We start from the raw sequence: 17,772 nt of genomic DNA, 5'->3' as shown, positions 1-17,772 counted from the left end.
GTAGCAGCATAAGCATTCCCCGTGCATATACCAGGAATGCAGCTGAAGTGACAGTCCTTGGCCGGATATAAGTCCGGCTCGTTTCGGTAACGTAGAACCGACTGCCCTGGGAACGGAAAACCCAAGTCATCTCTTCGACTTAAGCGCTTGCGTGATAGGTTAATTCTATAGTGAATCTTCAATTTAGTACGCGAAAAATGTTATCTAACATTTGTGCCTTCTCATTTCACCAACATTCTGCGGTGGTGATCCTCATTGCTGTCAAGTCCATAGCGAACAAATTTTTTGTGTTAATTTTAATAATTTGCGTGATTTTAGTATTTCTTCGAAGTGCTTTGTACACCCCTTGATAAGCTCGAATATTTCTGTTTGGTAGATAGTTCAAACTACATCTTTACCGTACCCGCTTTTAGATGGAAACTTCCTCATAATTTTTTTTTGTTCACAATTTACGAATGAAGAATATAGCCGAACTCCATTTAATTCTCCTTCCAAATACCATAATAAAGTAATTGATTTGAGCTGCAGCAACCTGGCTACCTAAATGTGATCGCAAAATCAACTTCACGTTTAACGGCTTCGATTTTATCTGCTCAAATTCCATGTTGCATTCTGTAATTAATTTGTTGGCTTCAGAAGTAGATGGAAAAAGTTGCAGAAACAAATGTAGCGCAACATCTTCGCCAAAACTTAATGACTTCTGCATTTTTCGTGAGTACGATAAAAGAGCTAAGTACGAAAAAAGCACTGTAATCTAAGAACGATACTGCCGATTTTATGTACACTTTGAATAGGATGATTTACTTGCATATATCATACCTACTTGCGCAACATTTCTCTTTCGCTAACAACACGTACTCACAATACAAGTATGCTTGTGTCTAGCAACATCTGTTGTTGTGAGCCATTAAAAAAATGTTTCTGTATCTTTTGGTGCCATGCTTTTGTTTCTTTTGTTAGGTACAGGCCGACATAAATTTTGAACCAAGAAGCAGAACACATTTTTCTGAAGATTTTTGAAGTACTGAATAATAAATAAATAAATATTAAATAAACCTGAGCTCAGAATAGCCCCGAAATATATGTTACATTACAATGCATCAATAATGTTGCATAACCTCAAATATCAAACATTTTGTTTCTTGCACTTCTAAGTTGAAATATCTCAAAAAAGCGTTATGTTGGGTCTATTCTGTTATCAGATTCAAATTCCGCACGGCAGGAGCCTTTGAAATAGCAGTCTAGTTTTTAATTTTGAAATTTTGTGGGCATCTAATGATTGAAGAAATTTGTTTGGGGTTAAACATTTATCGACTTTAAATTTTCCATTCCCACTGCGGCTTGATTGATTGAGTATAAAATATTTCCATTTTTGTTTTCATTATCAACTATTGCAACTACCGAACTTTTTTTTTTGTATTAAAAAGCAATTTATGAAATAAAATTGCCTATGGTAAAACGAATTACAGTTTCTCCCAAACTTTACGATTTCTCCCAAGCTTTACAGTTTCTCCAAAACCTTTGGAATCCACTTATTTCCTTAAAAATTTCACTCCTTACTAATATAATATCAATTGTGTTGAAATATTACTAATTTTGCATAAAATGATTTTTTATAGAGAGAACATTATAATTAAGAAATGTGAATTTTAAAACCCAGTCAAATACACATAAATAATCGACGAAACAAAACTAAAAAAACAAATATTTAACACAGAATACCAAACAATTTTGCCGCATAAAATAAAATGAAATTAACAAAAAATTAAACGTAATTTAAAAATGAGAAAATGTGATCTACATGTCGTTGTAAAATACATACATACATACTATTTATGTGTAGTCTAAGCGACCGTTATATGCAGCAAATGTAATTTAACAAAATAATGTGAAGAAACAAAGTGACCGTCATTATTTTTGATTGGCAACATTTTCAACTCGACAATTTGGGTGTTTTTCTTGCGTGGGCACAAAACTTAATGTAAAATGTAGACATCAGAAAACAAAACAAAAATCGCACATATATATTTATACACCTACTATTTTTCCGGACCAATTGGAAAAGCAAAAGCAAGGCTTCTAAAGCTGCTGTAACTTACTTCTCAGCTTAAAACTACAAAACACACACACACACATATGTACGTATACATTTATGTATTGATGTGAAATAGTTTATAAACAGTGCAAATGTGCATAAATAAACACAAACACACACACAAATAAAAGGTGAATAGAAATAAAAAATAAAATATTAGTAACAGCTAAGCATAATGAGATTAGAATTATAAAGATATATATTATAAATATAGTATATACATATATATACATATATTAATGAGAACAGAAAATGAAATGAATAAAAGTAAAATAAAAAAAGATATTTGGGAAATTTTTATTTTCTTTGGAAAGAGCGGCTGCTGTTGTAACAGAGAAAACATTTCATACATTTTTTTTATAACGCTCTTTGATCAGATTTAAGACCGGGTCGTTCATGTAACGTAGAACTGAGTGTCGGAGCGTCTGAAACCAATCACCTCTTGGCAGATGCATTTTAATCATATCTCATCTGATGGCATTTTCAGGGAGATACTTGCCTCTCAAAGCTTCGTCCCATACAGATGCTGACGGTTGTTGTTGTTGTAGCAGCTTAAACATTCCCCATACAGATACTGGGAGTGCTGCTGAAGTGACAGTCCTTGGCCGGATGTGCATCCGGGTAGTTCCGATTACGTAGAATCGACTTTCGTGGGAACGCAGATGCTGACGGTCTTCCAGCTATCTTGCTCAAGAATCTGGTGTTTTTAAGAAATCTTTATCTACAGGCACCTTTTTACATCAGTGGAAATTTAAAATCATTGCGCCTTTTTTTAAAAGCGGAAGAAAAAATTATGTTGGCATTTATATGCTCTCCAACTTATAAAGGGTGGTTAAATTTCAAGGGCCGATGTTGAATGTGAACCACACCTAAACGTCAACGACACCGTTGGACTTCTTTCTTTGGGGTTATTTGAAAGCAAAGGTGTACGTCGATAAGCCAGCAACAATTCAAAAGCTAAAGGATGAAATAATTCCGCACATTAACGGCATAGAACCTCAATCATGCCTCAGCGTCATCGAAAATTTGGACCATCGGATGGAGATGTGCCGCGGAGGCCGCGGCGGCCATTTGGCCGATATTTTGTTCCATACGAGAATGACAATAATTTTCTAAAAAAATTGTACTTTATTCAAAATCAACGCCGGGCCTTGAAACTTAGCCACCCCTTATATGCCTATTACCAAGCTATCAAACATCTCTAAACTGTCACAAAAAGGACAACATTTATTTTGCGGTTAATCTTGTTGTTTTTAGATGGAATATGGAAATGGAGAGGCAAGTAATAATTTTTTTTTTTTTTGTTGTTGATATGATGAGTTTTACGTGTATCATCCTTTATGTAATTAGAAGCGGTTGGAGCGGCCGTAGCAGCAGCAGCGGCAACAGCAACAGTAGCAGCAGCATATGTATTTGTGTCAGCTGAGACACCAGATACATGAGTTAGAGAACCACAAGTCTCAGTTGAGATTAAATATGTAGAAACAAGAGAGTTGGTGCTGAATAAATTTCTCTGGTTATTGGTATTGTTGGTGCTGGCATCGGTACGTAAAGTATTAATTTGCGCAGTGAGAACATTGATCGACGGCACTAATTTTTTGAATACAAAGTTTGCTCTTCAATGAGTGTAGCTCATTCCATTAACTTTAGCAACAACAAATGCATTTTGCTCTCTAAGAGTAACAACCTCAGTAAACAACTGCTTCAAAGTTATTTGTTCTTTAGTATCAATTAACTGAATTGTTGTACCGAAATCTTTCATATTTTAATGAGTCGGATGGGTATATCAGGCAATTTATGCATTTGGCAGGCATTGGCATTATTGCTGCGTTGAGAAATAATTTCAAAATTAGAGGCAGCCGATTCGTTAATGAGAGTGGTAATAACACTGTCATCTAAAGGGTTTTTCAATTGGCGCGGGTCGATTTTGGCGCCCTGTGGTAGCCATTTTGTTTTGGTGACATCTGTCAAATCTTTTGTTTATTATTCAGTTGTTTATGCCAAATCATCATGGCAAGTTACACGATTGGACAGCACGTTCAAATGATGAAATTTTAAGCAAACGCCATTTTATTTAATTTCAACATCTACCCGCCCTTATTGAAAACCCCTACATATATAAAGACGATAGAAGGCGGCACAAACTTTGCAATGTCTTTTGCTTGTCTGAACTGCGCAAAACTCAGCCGCAGCTGGTAAAATATTTACGCAGGGCAATGAAAAGTTACTTTAGCACAATAAATTTTGTGGAGTGACCACTTCACCTTTTTTTTGTCTATGTTAGACACGGCATGTTGAAGATTTAAAATTAGAAAATTATAAATTCGATTAGAGTTACTATCTCATAAACTGCAATACATAGGTAAATCAACGATTTAAGCACAGCAAAGAGAGATCCAATCTAAAAACGTACACACAGCCATAGACTCCTCTAAGGCATTTGACAAAGTGTCGCACGAGATTTTAGTAAACAAGTTGGCTTGCTTGGCCATTCACTTCACCTTTCTGCAATGGACAGACGGTGCATGGTAAAAATCGATGGAGTTTCATCGGACCACTTTGTCGCTACTTCAGATGTCCTCCAAGCGAGCATCTTCGAGCCACTTCTTTCTGCCATTTTTACCACGGCATAAGCACATGTGTTTCTTTTCTAGTTTACTGTTCTTCGCGGTGGATCTAAACATGTGCTCTTCTGTTAAGAACTCAATGGATGCTCCGAAGCTTCAACTCGACTTGAACAATGGGGATACGGGATACGCTACACTAGACAGGGCCAGTTTACTGGGGCGGCAGCCCTTGGTTGGGAAAAACCCGAGTCATTCCGGTAACGTAGACGCGGCTGCCATGGGAATGGTGACTTGAACAAACTTCATCGATCGGTGCATGAGGTCGCGTCTCTCTTTGAATATTAAAAAATGTTTTTATTTTCGAGGTGTACATTTTTAACTCAGTCTACACTATTTCTAAAAATGTACTAAATATAAGCTGTAACAGAGTTTGAGGATCTTGGTGTTTTATTCGGTACGAAATTTTCCTTCAGTAATCACATTCGTTTTATTCTTTTAAAACCGTACTCGTTTCTAGTCTTCATTCGTCGTCGTACAGCAGAATTTTCTGATCTGTATATATGTATATATATGCATATAATTGGCGGGTACACCCTTTTTGGGTGTTGGACCGAGCTCTTACTCCTATTTGTGGAGTGCGTCTTGATGTTGTTCCACAATTTCACGCCGACTCCGAACTGTAGATATTTTTCATGAGGAGCTTTTTCATGTTGGAAATACACCCGGCGGTGTCTCATTGCCTGCCTAGGGGCGACCACTATTAGCAAAAACTTTTTCTGATCCGTACACCTGTATACGGCTCTTGTTCGTTCTCAGTTAGAGTAGGTTGCTGTCATTTGGAGACCTTACAACCAACTTTCGATAAATAGAATTGAGTGCGTTCAAAAAATATTGATTAAACAGGCATTGCGTTTCCTATGATTTGAGGTCCCTGTTCCGCTTTAATTCACGGCTTAAGCTAAATAATCTAGAAGCTCTAGAAAAGAGAAGGACACTTCTCTCACTTTCGTTTTTTTCATTGTTGTTAATGGCATCGTCGAATGTCCAGTTCTACTTGAGCGGTTAAGCTTTAATCTTTCACAAAAAAGTCTTCGCAAGTTTCAACCTTTTTATGAGGAAATCTTTAAGACTAAATTTGCGAGTAATTCACACATTGCTCGCGCACTTCGAGACTATAATTCGTTATCCAATTCCCGCCTACTTGATTTGGCTATATCGAAATGGAATAAGTATTTTGACCGTTCGGCTATACTGAACAGGAACACTGTTATCTCTTCCGACATAGACTATCTTGTAAGTCTTCCATCACCACCCTTGCTATTATCCTGTTCACTCCCAACTAGGGAAGAATGGAAGACAAATCTTACCGAAATCGATGGCTCTCTGATTATATATACAGATGGTTCAAAACAAGACGGCAAAGTGGGATTTGGGTTCTTTTCCAATTCCCCTCACATCAATCTATCATTTAGATTACCCGACTACTGTACTGTATTCCAAGCGGAAGTATGCGCTATGTGGTATGCTGCGGAAACTATCTTAGAAAAGAGAATATCACTAGAGGATATCCGCTTTTTCACTGACAGTCAAGCGGCCGTTCGAGCACTCAGCTCCTCTTATACCCACTCAAATGTGGTTCGATCCTGTCTCTCATCTCTTAACGAGATAAGTGTTCAGAATTCTGTCCAAGTTATCTGGATACCGGGTCACAGTGGATTCGAAGGTAACTGCAAAGCTGATGAGCTCGCAAGAGCTGGAGCTGTTAGTAACTTACCCACAATCCACATTCCGCTCTCAACATGTAAAATGATCATTGATCGAGAATTTCACAGCATTGCTGATCGGAGGTGGCGAGTGGAATCTACTTGCGTTACGACCAGACAAATCTGGCCATCCTACAATCTGAAACAGACAAAAGTGTTTCGAAACACAAACTAAGGCATATAATATCTCTTATCACCGGCCACTGCCTTTTGGGCACTCACGCACGTCGGCTCAGGGTTCCTCAAAACGACCTGTGCAGATACTGCGAGGACGAAGATGAGGAAGTATCGAGCAGACATTTGCTGTGCAGTTGTCCCGGTCTAGCCAGAAGTCGACTCGCTCTTCTAGGCTCTCCAAAAATTGGCAATCTTTCAGTACTCTCGGACCTGAAAATCGAATCGCTCATCAAATTCTCGAAACGAATTAATATCTTTGACCAAAATCTACAATAAAAATCTCGGTTAGGTGGGGAAATCATTTAAAATAATGAGCTCTAGGGCAACACAACGGACCCAACTAGCGGTCTATGTGGCACTCCGATGCGGGGTCACCCTTAAACCAACCAACCAACCAAACCAAACCAAAAATAAAAATAACAAAAAATAAAAAAATAAAATAAATAAAAATATAATAATAAATTAAAAAGAAATAAATAAAATAATAATAAATAAAAAAATATTAAATAAAAAATAGTAAATAAAATAATAAGCAAAATAAAAAAATATATATTAAAACAAATAATAAATTAAAATTTATAAAATAATAATAAATAAAAAATATTAAATAAAAAAATAATAAATAAAAAACTATTAACTAAAAAAATAATAAATAAAAAACTAATAAATAAAAAAATAATAAATAAAAAAATACAATAATAAATAAAAAAATAATAAATAAAAAAATAAAAATAAAATGATTCTTATATTCATTGGAGGATTATATTGAATTTCAACAACATAATTAAAAAGTTATAACTTTCTTAAAGGTTCCGAAAATTTATTTGTCGTTTATATATTAATTTAGAATTATATTCCTATTATAATAATATTACTTAGTAGTACAGATGGTGCTTAAATACAACGAATTTTTTTCTTTTAACACGATTTTCAATATTTTATGAAGCTTTCTTAATCTAATCCAAATAGAGTGAGATTTCTCGAAACATGTACACGAAGCGTTTAAATTAATCTCAGGAAAAGTCTCGAGACTCGGTAGATTTTGCTCTCGCCGTTTAATAATTTATTTCTTATAATATATTTAATAAATTAAAATGTGTAAGCACACAATAAATTCTTAAGTGAACTCTAAACAATTTTTTAATATTGTTTTCACCTAATTCTCTTTTTACACGAACTTTGTGGGAACGTATTTAGTTGTTATTTTTGAAGCCACAAAATCGTTTAACTTAACTATTTTCATTTCATGTCATGGTGGCCATTAAATCGTTTAACTTAACTATTTTTTAAGACATGGCACTTTTGACACTTTTGAAAACAGAGAATTATCACATCGGCATTTTTACATAATTTGGCTTTCGAGTCCAATTTAGTTGCAGATGGCATATTATTTACATGTATGTATGTATATATGTATGTATGTATATGTTTTATTTTCCTTCAATTGCTCTTTGCATTTCGTGCGGGTCCTGCACAACTACTGAAAACTCAAGTTTCAACATGCCATGATGGCTCTTTGGAAAGGCACCAGGTAACCATTCAATTTTGAAATTATTTTTATATTCCTATAATGAAACAAAAAATGTATTTGATTTCATGCATAATGAGCTTATAAATAAAGACGAGTGAAAAAACTTACACTGCTACCGCTTTCGAGCCAAATATGCGTCTTATACAGTGAGAGCTTGGGATACACACGCTTGTGCTTTCCTTTCGGAGCGGGCATAATTGGTTGTCTTACATAGGGCACAAATATACCATCGGAATTGTATTCAAAAATACGTTCGGTGTCGAGTGAGATCTGGTATACACAAAAAAAAATTAATTATTTAAAAAAAAATAATTATTAAAAAAAAAAATAATTATTAAAAAAAAAAAAAATTATTTAAAAAAGAAATTAATTATTTAAAAAAAATAATTATTTAAAAAAAATTAATTCAAACTAAAAAAAAATGCATTATTTAAAACAAATTAATTATTAAAAAAAAAAAAAATAATTATTCAAACAAAAAAAAATTTTAATTTAAACACAAAAATTCATTTGAAACACAAAAATTCATTATTTAAACAAACAAAAATGTATTATTAAAACAATAACTAATAAATTATATAAAAAAAAATTAATTATTTGAAGAAAATTAAAAACAAATGTATTATTTAATAATTACAAAAATTATTTATTTAAACAAAAAAAATTTATTATTTAAACAAAAACATTAATTACTTAACAACAAAAAATAAATTATATGAACAAAGTAAATTAATTATTTAAACAAAAAAATGTATTAAAATATTGAAATAATAAATTAATTATAATATTTAAATAAAAAAATTATAGTATTTAAATAAAAAAATAAATTATTCAAAGAAAAAAATTATTTAAAAAAAATTCTTATTTAAACAAAAAAAATTATTTTAAAAAAATTAATTAATTCAACAAACAAATTAATTACTTAATAACAAAAAATATAAATTATTCAAACAAAAACAAAATAATTATTTAAACAAAAATAATAAATTATATAAACAAACAAAAGTTACTTATTTAAACAAAAAAAATAATTACTTAACAACAAAAAATAAATTATAATATATAAACGAAAAAATTAGTTATTTAAATAAAAAATATAAATTATTCAAAAAAAAATAATTAATTATTTAAATAAAAATAATAAATTATATAAACAAACAAAAATTAATTATTTAAACAAAAAAAATTAATTATTAAACCAAAAATAAATTAATTATTAAAACAAAAAAAGGATTTATTTAAACAGAAATATTAATTATTTAAACCAAAAAAAAAAATAATTATTAAAAAAAAATTATTTAAACAAATTAATTATTTAAACAAAATATATTAATTACTTAACAAAAAATTATTCAAACAAGAACAATTATTTAAACAAAAACACTTACTGATTTAAAAACAAAAATTAATTATTCAAACAAAAACAAAGTAATTATTTAAACCAAAAAAAAAAATTATTTAAACAAAAGAAATGAATTATTTAAATATAAAAATTAATTATTTAAACAAAAATAGTTATATAAACCGTACGGCGGCCGCCGTAGCCGAATGGGTTGGTGCGTGATTACCATTCGGAATTCACAGAGGTCGTTGGTTCGAGTCTCGGTGAAAGCAAAATTAATAAAAACATTTTTCTAATAGCGGTCGCCCCTCGGCAGGCAATGGCAAACCTCCGAGTGTATTTCTGCCATGAAAAAGCTCCTCATAAAAATATCTGCCGTTCGGAGTCGGCTTGAAACTGTAGGTCCCTCCATTTGTGGAACAACATCAAGACGCACACCACAAATAGGAGGAGGAGCTCGGCCAAACACCTAACAGAAGTGTACGCGCCAATTATTTATTTTTTTTTTTTTTTTTTAGTTATATAAACAAAAAAAATCAATTATTTACACAAAAACAACTATTTTAACAAAAAAACTTACTGATTTAAACACAAAAATGAATTATTCAAACAAAAAAAATTAATTATTTAAGCAAAAAAACTAATTATTTAAAAAAAATTATATTAAAAAAATTTATTATTTAAACAATAAAAATGAATTATTTATAAAAAAATAATAAATTATATAAACAAAAAAAATTAATTATTTAACCAAAAAACAAATTAATATTTAAACAAAAAAATGAATCATTTAAATAATAAAATTTGATTAATGCAAAAAGCTCATTAAATTATTTTTACATTTTTTGTTGTGAAAATTCGTCGAATCGTTGTTGCATTGGAGAAATACCAAACATATTTGAAGAGCCCTTTGTATTTCCCCGCTTTTACAACCGTTGTACTGTTAGGTGTACGCAGCTTAATACCGGTACTGAAGCGTTTGCTAAAATGCGCAAATATTTCCTGTAAAACAACAAGAAATGCTATAGACGATTTTTGAATTTAATGCATGTGTAGAACATGGCGCAAATTTACAAATGAAAAATACTAATAATATAATAATTTTAAACCCATAAAAAAATAAGCCAAGCAGCAAAGTCCCACCTCATGTACATGAAAAGTGTGTTCCACATTTCTTTCTTCTACAGTACCGACACTTTCGTTGATCACTTCAATCACATAATCCAACCAAGCAGAAAAGGCAAGCGATGGTTCTTCAATATCATTTGTTTGGCTTCCAACATTCGTTTGTTTCTCCTCCGACTCCAATTTTCCATTAATAATTAGCGATCTCTTTGCTGGTAGTGGCGGAAATTTGCGCGTATTTACTTCATTTACCAGCTCAGATGCTTTCACCGGATATTTCTTCACCATGGCTATTGTTGGTAACTCAATTGGTGGTGCTTCAACCACTTGGTTTGTTTTCAGCAACGAATTACTATCATAATAAGCTGTGTGCGGTGTGGTGCTTGGCGTTTCCAAAACGGGTGACACTTCATTGCAGCCAATAGTAGAGGCTGTGCTATTTAATACTGGCGCTTCAAGGATGCTTATACCATTGCCAAGCCATGTTTGCTCTTGCTGTAGAGTGATATCGTCAGTTGTCGATAGGTCAATTTGATCGGTAAGTTCGAACTGATCCATTAGCTCGATTTTGCAATCGCTAAGCTCCAGGTGTGCTGTCGTTAAGTTGCTGGCCAAATTCGATTGCACCGCTTTAACTCCATTGATGGAGGGTGCATTGTGCAGTTGTATGTCCTCTACATCCTCTGCCGTAATGGCGAAACTTAAACCGAGATTCGGATCACCAGGATGTAATATATCATTTGGGTTTGTGGCTGCATTTGTGGGCATGCAATTATCCGAAATATTTTGGCTTTGCAAATTTTCCACAGAGTTGAGTGGGTAGTTGAGGATAATATCTTCGAAGTCGGGAATATTCTGTGGAAAAGATATTTAAGAAATAAGTATTTGAAGCAAAACGTAGTAGGTATGAAAAAAGCATTACTCAGAAGGTATCGAAATTATTTACATTGATAAAGTGAAATAATTTATTCAATAATTTTATCACAAGTCTACTCACTCCATCAGACATAAAATCATTATTGTAAATAAAAATATCGTCCACTTGTCGACTATCACTTCTTTCCATGTCGAAGTTGCCACCAATGTCTATGCTTAAACCGAACAGTGCATCCTCCTGCGTTGAGTCTACAATTGGTGTCTCAATACTAGTTGGCATCCAGTAGGATTTAAGTGCGCTTGCGAAGTTCCCATATGCCGTTTTACCTTTTCGGTTACTTAGCACTGCCGCTAAGACTAACAAAATATGGTCACACACTTCTTCTTGCATCACGACTGAATTGTCTGGCTCGACTATGATTTTGAGCTTTTTGCAGGAGCAAGAATATATGCCCTTTCGTGTAGAGATGCCGTTGCTTACAGCTGTAACATGTAGCCGTCCAGCAGGAAACACTTTCGACTCATCACACCTGACCACAAACAATGAGCTGGAAATACGTTGCACAGCGGGCACACTATTTTCTTCTTGTTGGTAGATGCTCCACAGCCGTTTCTTGTGCTCTTCATCCAAGCCGTTTAAGTTCCAAAGCACATCGCGAGAAATGGGAAATATTTCTGCTTGTGGCAACGAATCTACATTTGTGGTATTGCAGGCTAAAATGTGTTTGCAAAGTGCTGAATTGTTGATGCCGCTAGGACAACAACTGTAGCATTCGAATGTTGTCGAATCGCTTCCGCATGCGGCTGTTGATAGCACAAAATTACGTGGCTGTGCATTTTTTTCTTTACTACGCAGAGAATACAGTGTTTTGCGTTTATCCAAACTCTCTAAGCGTATAGGATCTAAAGGTATATGCAGACGCAGCGCATCTTTTCTCAACTTACAGTCTTCATTGCGACAGATAGAACTACGCACACCATTCAATTGACCACAACCTGGACATCGCTTCAAACCGCGCAAAGATCCGCGCGCAATTGAAGACGGTACGAATTCAAATCTTTTTGGTAAATTTACGTGAGCCGTACGCCCCTGGTCAGTCATTTTTCAACAAACGAAAAATTCCCTATTTTCTGTTACTGTTTTTGTTGTGGTTTTCTAATTTTGCACAAAAGTAAGGGAGAAGGCACAAAACAAAGGCCACACATAGTGTTGTAAATGGCTAAAAATAACGCGACAAAATTAATTAAATTTATTAATGTGCACAATCTAGCAAGCCTGTGATATAAACAGAGAAATATAAACATTATTCGCAGAGTAAAATTATAATATATAAAAACAATACATATTTTCTTGTTGTTAATGCTTTTGCTTTAATCTCCATATTACTTTTTATTAGATCGGGGTTTCTCGTAATATTGCCATGCATTTAATAAAATCCAATGCTGTATCGCTTTTAGCGGTATGGCAACCCGCTATTAATGTCGGTGACCAAAACAGAAAATAAGCAGACAAAGGAATAAATAAAATTTTTAAATAAAAATAAAATATAGTACAACGGGATTTTACCCACCTGGCCTTAAACTCTGTCTGTCCATTGCATACGAAACTATTTATATTCAAAATGTTCCTTTTCATAACTATCGCGACGCTTTGCCTACTGTTGGCTATTGTAGGTGATCTCATCAAACTGGTGAGTGGCTAAAAGCAGGTGCTTACTTAAGACACATGTGGTAACAAACTAATTTATCACTTAAACTTTCCTTTCTGTGCTGCAGTTACAATTGTCCAAAATATTTCGCTGTGTTTACGGCTCCGCCTCCAGCGATGAGCTGCAGCAAGAACTAAAAGAAGCCCGCGAAAGAGTGGAGCGCGTGCGACGGTCTTCCGCAGCAACAAGCCACTATACCTACACAGTAAAATTGATGCGTGCGGAAAACGAGCTTAAGACCATACAATCGAAGCTCCGCAGTGAGGGTAACATGCAACGTCTCAAAGGTGCATCCGTCGAACTTTTTGTTAGTTACCTGCTAAAGGGTATTATCTCATTGGTACTTTTCATAATAACTTTACGCAATCGATATACACCTGTTATTATATTTCATGAAAACATAAGCTTTGAACCAATTGGTGCGCTGTTGAGTTTTCCAACAGGTGTTCCAAATGCGATATCTGTGCCGTTCTGGGTACTATCCTGCAACAGCGCATTTCGATTGATTGTCAACGCTCTCAAAGGAAAGTGATTGTATTTGTTTTGGCAATGACAATGGGAATGGTGGTGGCGGTAGCGCAGTACGTAAGGGAGGATCGAGTGTTTGTTGTAATATGACTGTATTGGAAGTGTTATTAGCTTTATTAGGGTGCAAAAAGAAGGTTGTCATGAAATTCATGGCTACACCTCCCTATAACTGAAACGAAGTGCTCTGTACTGCCAAACAAATACATAAAGCATTTCATACATTTTCAATTATTTAAATTGTATAAACTTATTTATTGTGAAATAGTTTACAGCATTTTAGATGATGTTTTCAAATAAAATACATTGATGTAAAGTTTTGTCGAGAAAAAAACGAGTGCTATTTTTTATTATTTCTTTGTAAGTCGATTGAACTTTTGCGGAGCAGTTTCATACAAAATAAAAAAAACACCAATCTAACGGTTAGACGCGATAGAAGTGAAACCTTCCGTAAAACAAACTGAGAGAGAATAAGACGAAAGCAGCATTAGGAGCAAGATAATTATAGGTTCATTATAATATTGCTATAAAGTTCATATTTTATTTTCTTCATTTTATTATTATTCATCCTCAATGTTTTCAATTTCAACAAATGATACGAGTGGCTTATGATAGCTAAAATATGATACAAATGCTTTGGTTTCGATGTTGTCAACATGTCTTTGAAATACCGCGTCAATGGTTGTTTTTGATCGTGTTGTCGATTCAGTGCGATTGTTACACATTTTTAAATTGAATGTTGTATTGAGAACGTCAATTAAAGGAACCGCTGTGTCCAATGCAAAATTTACGTTAAAATCGCCACTTAAAATCATTGGAACTTTATTGTAATCTTTTCTAAGTATCCGCGATACTTCTGGTGTATACTTTATTAAATTTTCGTGAATGAATTCCGTGATGCTATTTATTGATTTTTTTTTCTGTCGATATTCACGACACTTTTCTGCATTATTTTTCGGCATAATTGCGGTAAATATTTAAAAATGAAAATATTTACGAATATAAAAATACACACGCGGTTGCTATTATGAGCGTCCCCAGCAAAACCTGCGTGACCGAAACTCTAACACAATTACATTTTTTTGAATGTTACAAACACATATGCACGCAGGTTTTGCTGGGGCGTGACCGAAACTCTAACACAATTACACATATGCACTCGTATTTGTTTGAAAATCGACTTTTTTTTGGTTCTCCGTCACCTTTGGAAAATGTGTAAACAGTAAGCAAACTTTATTCATATATTTTTCCTCATTTTTGCATCAGTAAAATTAAACAAACGCCGTAGCCGAATGGGTTGGTGCGTGACTACTATTCAGAATTCACAGAGAGAACGTCAGTTCGAATCTCGGTGAAAACACCAAAATTAAGGAAAACTATTTTTCTAATAGCGCTCACCCCTCAGCAGGCAATGGCAAAACACCGAGTGTATTTCTGCCATGAAAAAAAGCTCCTCATAAACATATCATAAAATAAAAAAATAAAATACCTGTATAAAAAAAATTTTTTTCTTGTGATTCGAACCAAGGATTTTGGATCGGAAGCTCACATTGCTAGCCGCTCGGCTATCGCGCCATGCTGTCGGCGCTGGCCTAAAAGTTATTTAGTTCGTCGCTACGTGTATATGTAATATTCGTAGCCAAGAGTGTCGCTTTTTTCGTTTCACTTTTTCTCAAATCACTCCCAACGATTCTAAAGAAGTTTTCACTTCAAAAAAAAACAACAACGTGCTCGCACTACGCTTGAGCCTAATTGAAGGCTAGTGATTTTTCTTTAAGCTTACATTAACACATTGAGTGCCACCATACAACAAAAAAATGGGGTTCGTCCGGCCACGATTTTTTTTTTACATAATACAATAGAATATTGTTCAACAATTCTGAATATCCGATTTTTCTTAAAATATATGTAATATTCGATAAATAGCGGTACTTTTTGTTTATGGTGACGCGTTGGTCTCACAGGGCCAGGAGATTGACCGTTAGAACTTCTGTGCCACATGAGACCAACGTGTCACCACACATTCTTCTTTGCAGTTTGCTAATAATGATGCATCGGATGAATATCAACCAAGCTCAAGTGATTCCGACTGTAGTGAATATAACGAACCACCTCCTCGTAAAAAAAGAGCAGAAGTAAATCCTGAGGATGAACCATCATCTTCAAGACGCGAAATGCACGCTATTGATCAAACGTTTTCGAGTGTTATTAAAAATTTGCAAGTTTCCGATTCCGAAGAAGAAAATGAAGAAGTAAATTTATCTGAAAATATAGCAAACAGATCTCACAGAAAGGAGTACCTTTGATTGGTATCCTGCAGATGGAAACAAATTTAAAACTTTTTCTTTCACCGAAGAGTCTTCTGGCTTTCAAAGTAAGCTATACGATATGTTCAATAAAGAGCCAGTGGACTTCTTCAAATTGTTTGTAAATAACGATATATTGGACCTAATTGTAAGTTGTCGCCATTGGAAGCAGGTAGATATATTCAATATCTAAAATTGTTCGTGTTTAGGTACTGGAAACAAATCGCTATGCTTCTCAATGCACCCAGAAAAACTCTTTGCCGAAATCCCGTTTTCAAAAATGGACACCAACTAATCGTAATGAAATTGAAAAACTTATCGGTATAATCATCTGGATGGGGTTGTGCCCATATCCTTCATTGCAATCATATTGGCAGAAAAAGTCGATTTATCAGAATTACTTGCCCAGCATAATGCCAAGAAATCGTTTTCCATTATTTCTGAAAATGCTGCATTTCAACAATAATGAGGATCTGACAGAAAATAGGTTACATAAGCTTTCACCATTAATAGAAAATGGGGAAGAAATGATAAAAGTAAAACAAAGTCAACGAGAAGTATTGAAACCAAAAAAAGAGGTTGTCTGTAAAGTCGGTTTACTGACGATAGTTTAACGTGATAACGTCATAAGAAAATACTGATTGAATGATTGCATTTTTCAAAAGAAAATTTTAATTTTATTTGTTTGATAGATATTTTGTATGGATATAGAGAATGAGTTAACATTAACATAACATAATATACTTTAACATAACATAACATAACATAACATAACATAACATAACATAACATATCATAACATAACATAATTTGCTGTTCAAGCAAACATGAGCAAGATAACGACGCATTTTTTGGTGCGTGCAGCCGGCTACATAGAATTATAAGACGTTATCACGTCAAAAAATAATAATAACATTAAAACAACAGGTATTATTAACAAACTTGGTTTTATTTTAAATTCTTCAAGTGAATCAAATTAATAATAATCAATAAGAAGGCATATGCAAATACAAATACGTGAATTTATATATGTACATATATATATACGCTCACTTAAGTAGGAGAGAGCAAGATGTCGAACGTTGCCGTTCGTTTGCTTTGTCGTTCGTTCCGCGCTTTCGCTTGCAGTTCATTCAAGGTAACGGCAATGAGCAAGGTAACGACAAATGTGCAAGGTAACACTAATGAGCAAAGTAACGACACATTTTTTCGTGCGTGCAGCCTGTTAAATCGAATTATAAGACGTTATCACGTCAAAAAAGTAGTTGAATATAACAAATGCAAATCCTACATAGATATATCTGACCAAATGAAATCTTACAACACCTGTCTTCGCCGTTCTTTGAAATAGTATAGGAAACTTGCCATAGAACTAATAACAAGAACGGCTTTAGTGAATGCTTTTGTGGCTTATAAAGAAGTAAACAATGAAAAATTATCAATAACGGAATTCAAGGAAAAAATTGTTGAAAGTTTATTCGAAAAGGATCATGAATTGGACGTACCAGAACCAAAAGCTCATAGATTGGAAGATCTCGGTCGATCAAAGCGCCGTCGATGTATAATATGCTACAAAAGAATAACTGAAGAGTCGGGTAGAGAACAGGCTACCAGGAAAACACCGAAAACAAATGCGTAGCATGTGAAAAATACTATTGTCTTCAATGTTTCTTTTACTGCCATAAAATAACACAAAATTCAATAAATTGATGTAAAAATGTTAAAGTACTTGAAGTGAGTTTATTTTTTTACTTTT

The 17,772-nt window shown here is 33.7% G+C and overlaps 2 protein-coding genes across 2 annotated transcripts; one reads left to right on the top strand and one right to left on the bottom strand.

The window, feature by feature from the left end:
- Positions 1 to 7,553: 7,553 nt before the first annotated feature.
- Positions 7,554 to 12,647, bottom strand: LOC128855908 (uncharacterized). Its single transcript, XM_054091141.1, has 5 exons — positions 11,598 to 12,647; positions 10,619 to 11,455; positions 10,316 to 10,477; positions 8,242 to 8,403; positions 7,554 to 8,167 (listed from the first exon to the last, which is right to left on the bottom strand). Exons 1-5 carry the CDS (start codon positions 12,576 to 12,578, stop codon positions 8,033 to 8,035), a joined length of 2,277 nt encoding a protein of 758 aa, XP_053947116.1. The 5' UTR covers positions 12,579 to 12,647; the 3' UTR covers positions 7,554 to 8,032.
- Positions 12,648 to 12,942: 295 nt separating this feature from the next.
- Positions 12,943 to 14,057, top strand: LOC128855907 (guided entry of tail-anchored proteins factor 1). Its single transcript, XM_054091140.1, has 2 exons — positions 12,943 to 13,167; positions 13,253 to 14,057. The coding sequence occupies exons 1-2, from the start codon at positions 13,099 to 13,101 to the stop codon at positions 13,715 to 13,717; spliced, it is 534 nt and encodes a 177-aa protein (XP_053947115.1). The 5' UTR covers positions 12,943 to 13,098; the 3' UTR covers positions 13,718 to 14,057.
- The last annotated feature ends 3,715 nt before the right edge of the window (positions 14,058 to 17,772 follow it).

The sequence above is a fragment of the Anastrepha ludens genome, chromosome 2 (assembly GCF_028408465.1).
Source record: "Anastrepha ludens isolate Willacy chromosome 2, idAnaLude1.1, whole genome shotgun sequence".
NCBI lineage: Eukaryota > Metazoa > Arthropoda > Insecta > Diptera > Tephritidae > Anastrepha > Anastrepha ludens.
This window is presented reverse-complemented; position numbering and strand designations above follow the sequence as displayed.

Excerpts from the sequence above, each read along its gene's own strand:
- LOC128855908 (XM_054091141.1), bottom strand. The coding sequence starts at position 12,578 with ATGACTGACCAGGGGCGTACGGCTCACGTAAATTTACCAAAAAGATTT. Across the intron at positions 11,456-11,597 it reads ATGATTTTATGTCTGATGGA|AATATTCCCGACTTCGAAGA; the intron begins GTGAGTAGACTT and ends TCTTTTCCACAG. Across the intron at positions 8,404-10,315 it reads GAATTTTCACAACAAAAAAT|ATCTCACTCGACACCGAACG; the intron begins GTAAAAATAATT and ends TGTGTATACCAG.
- LOC128855907 (XM_054091140.1), top strand. The coding sequence starts at position 13,099 with ATGTTCCTTTTCATAACTATCGCGACGCTTTGCCTACTGTTGGCTATT. Across the intron at positions 13,168-13,252 it reads TAGGTGATCTCATCAAACTG|TTACAATTGTCCAAAATATT; the intron begins GTGAGTGGCTAA and ends TCTGTGCTGCAG.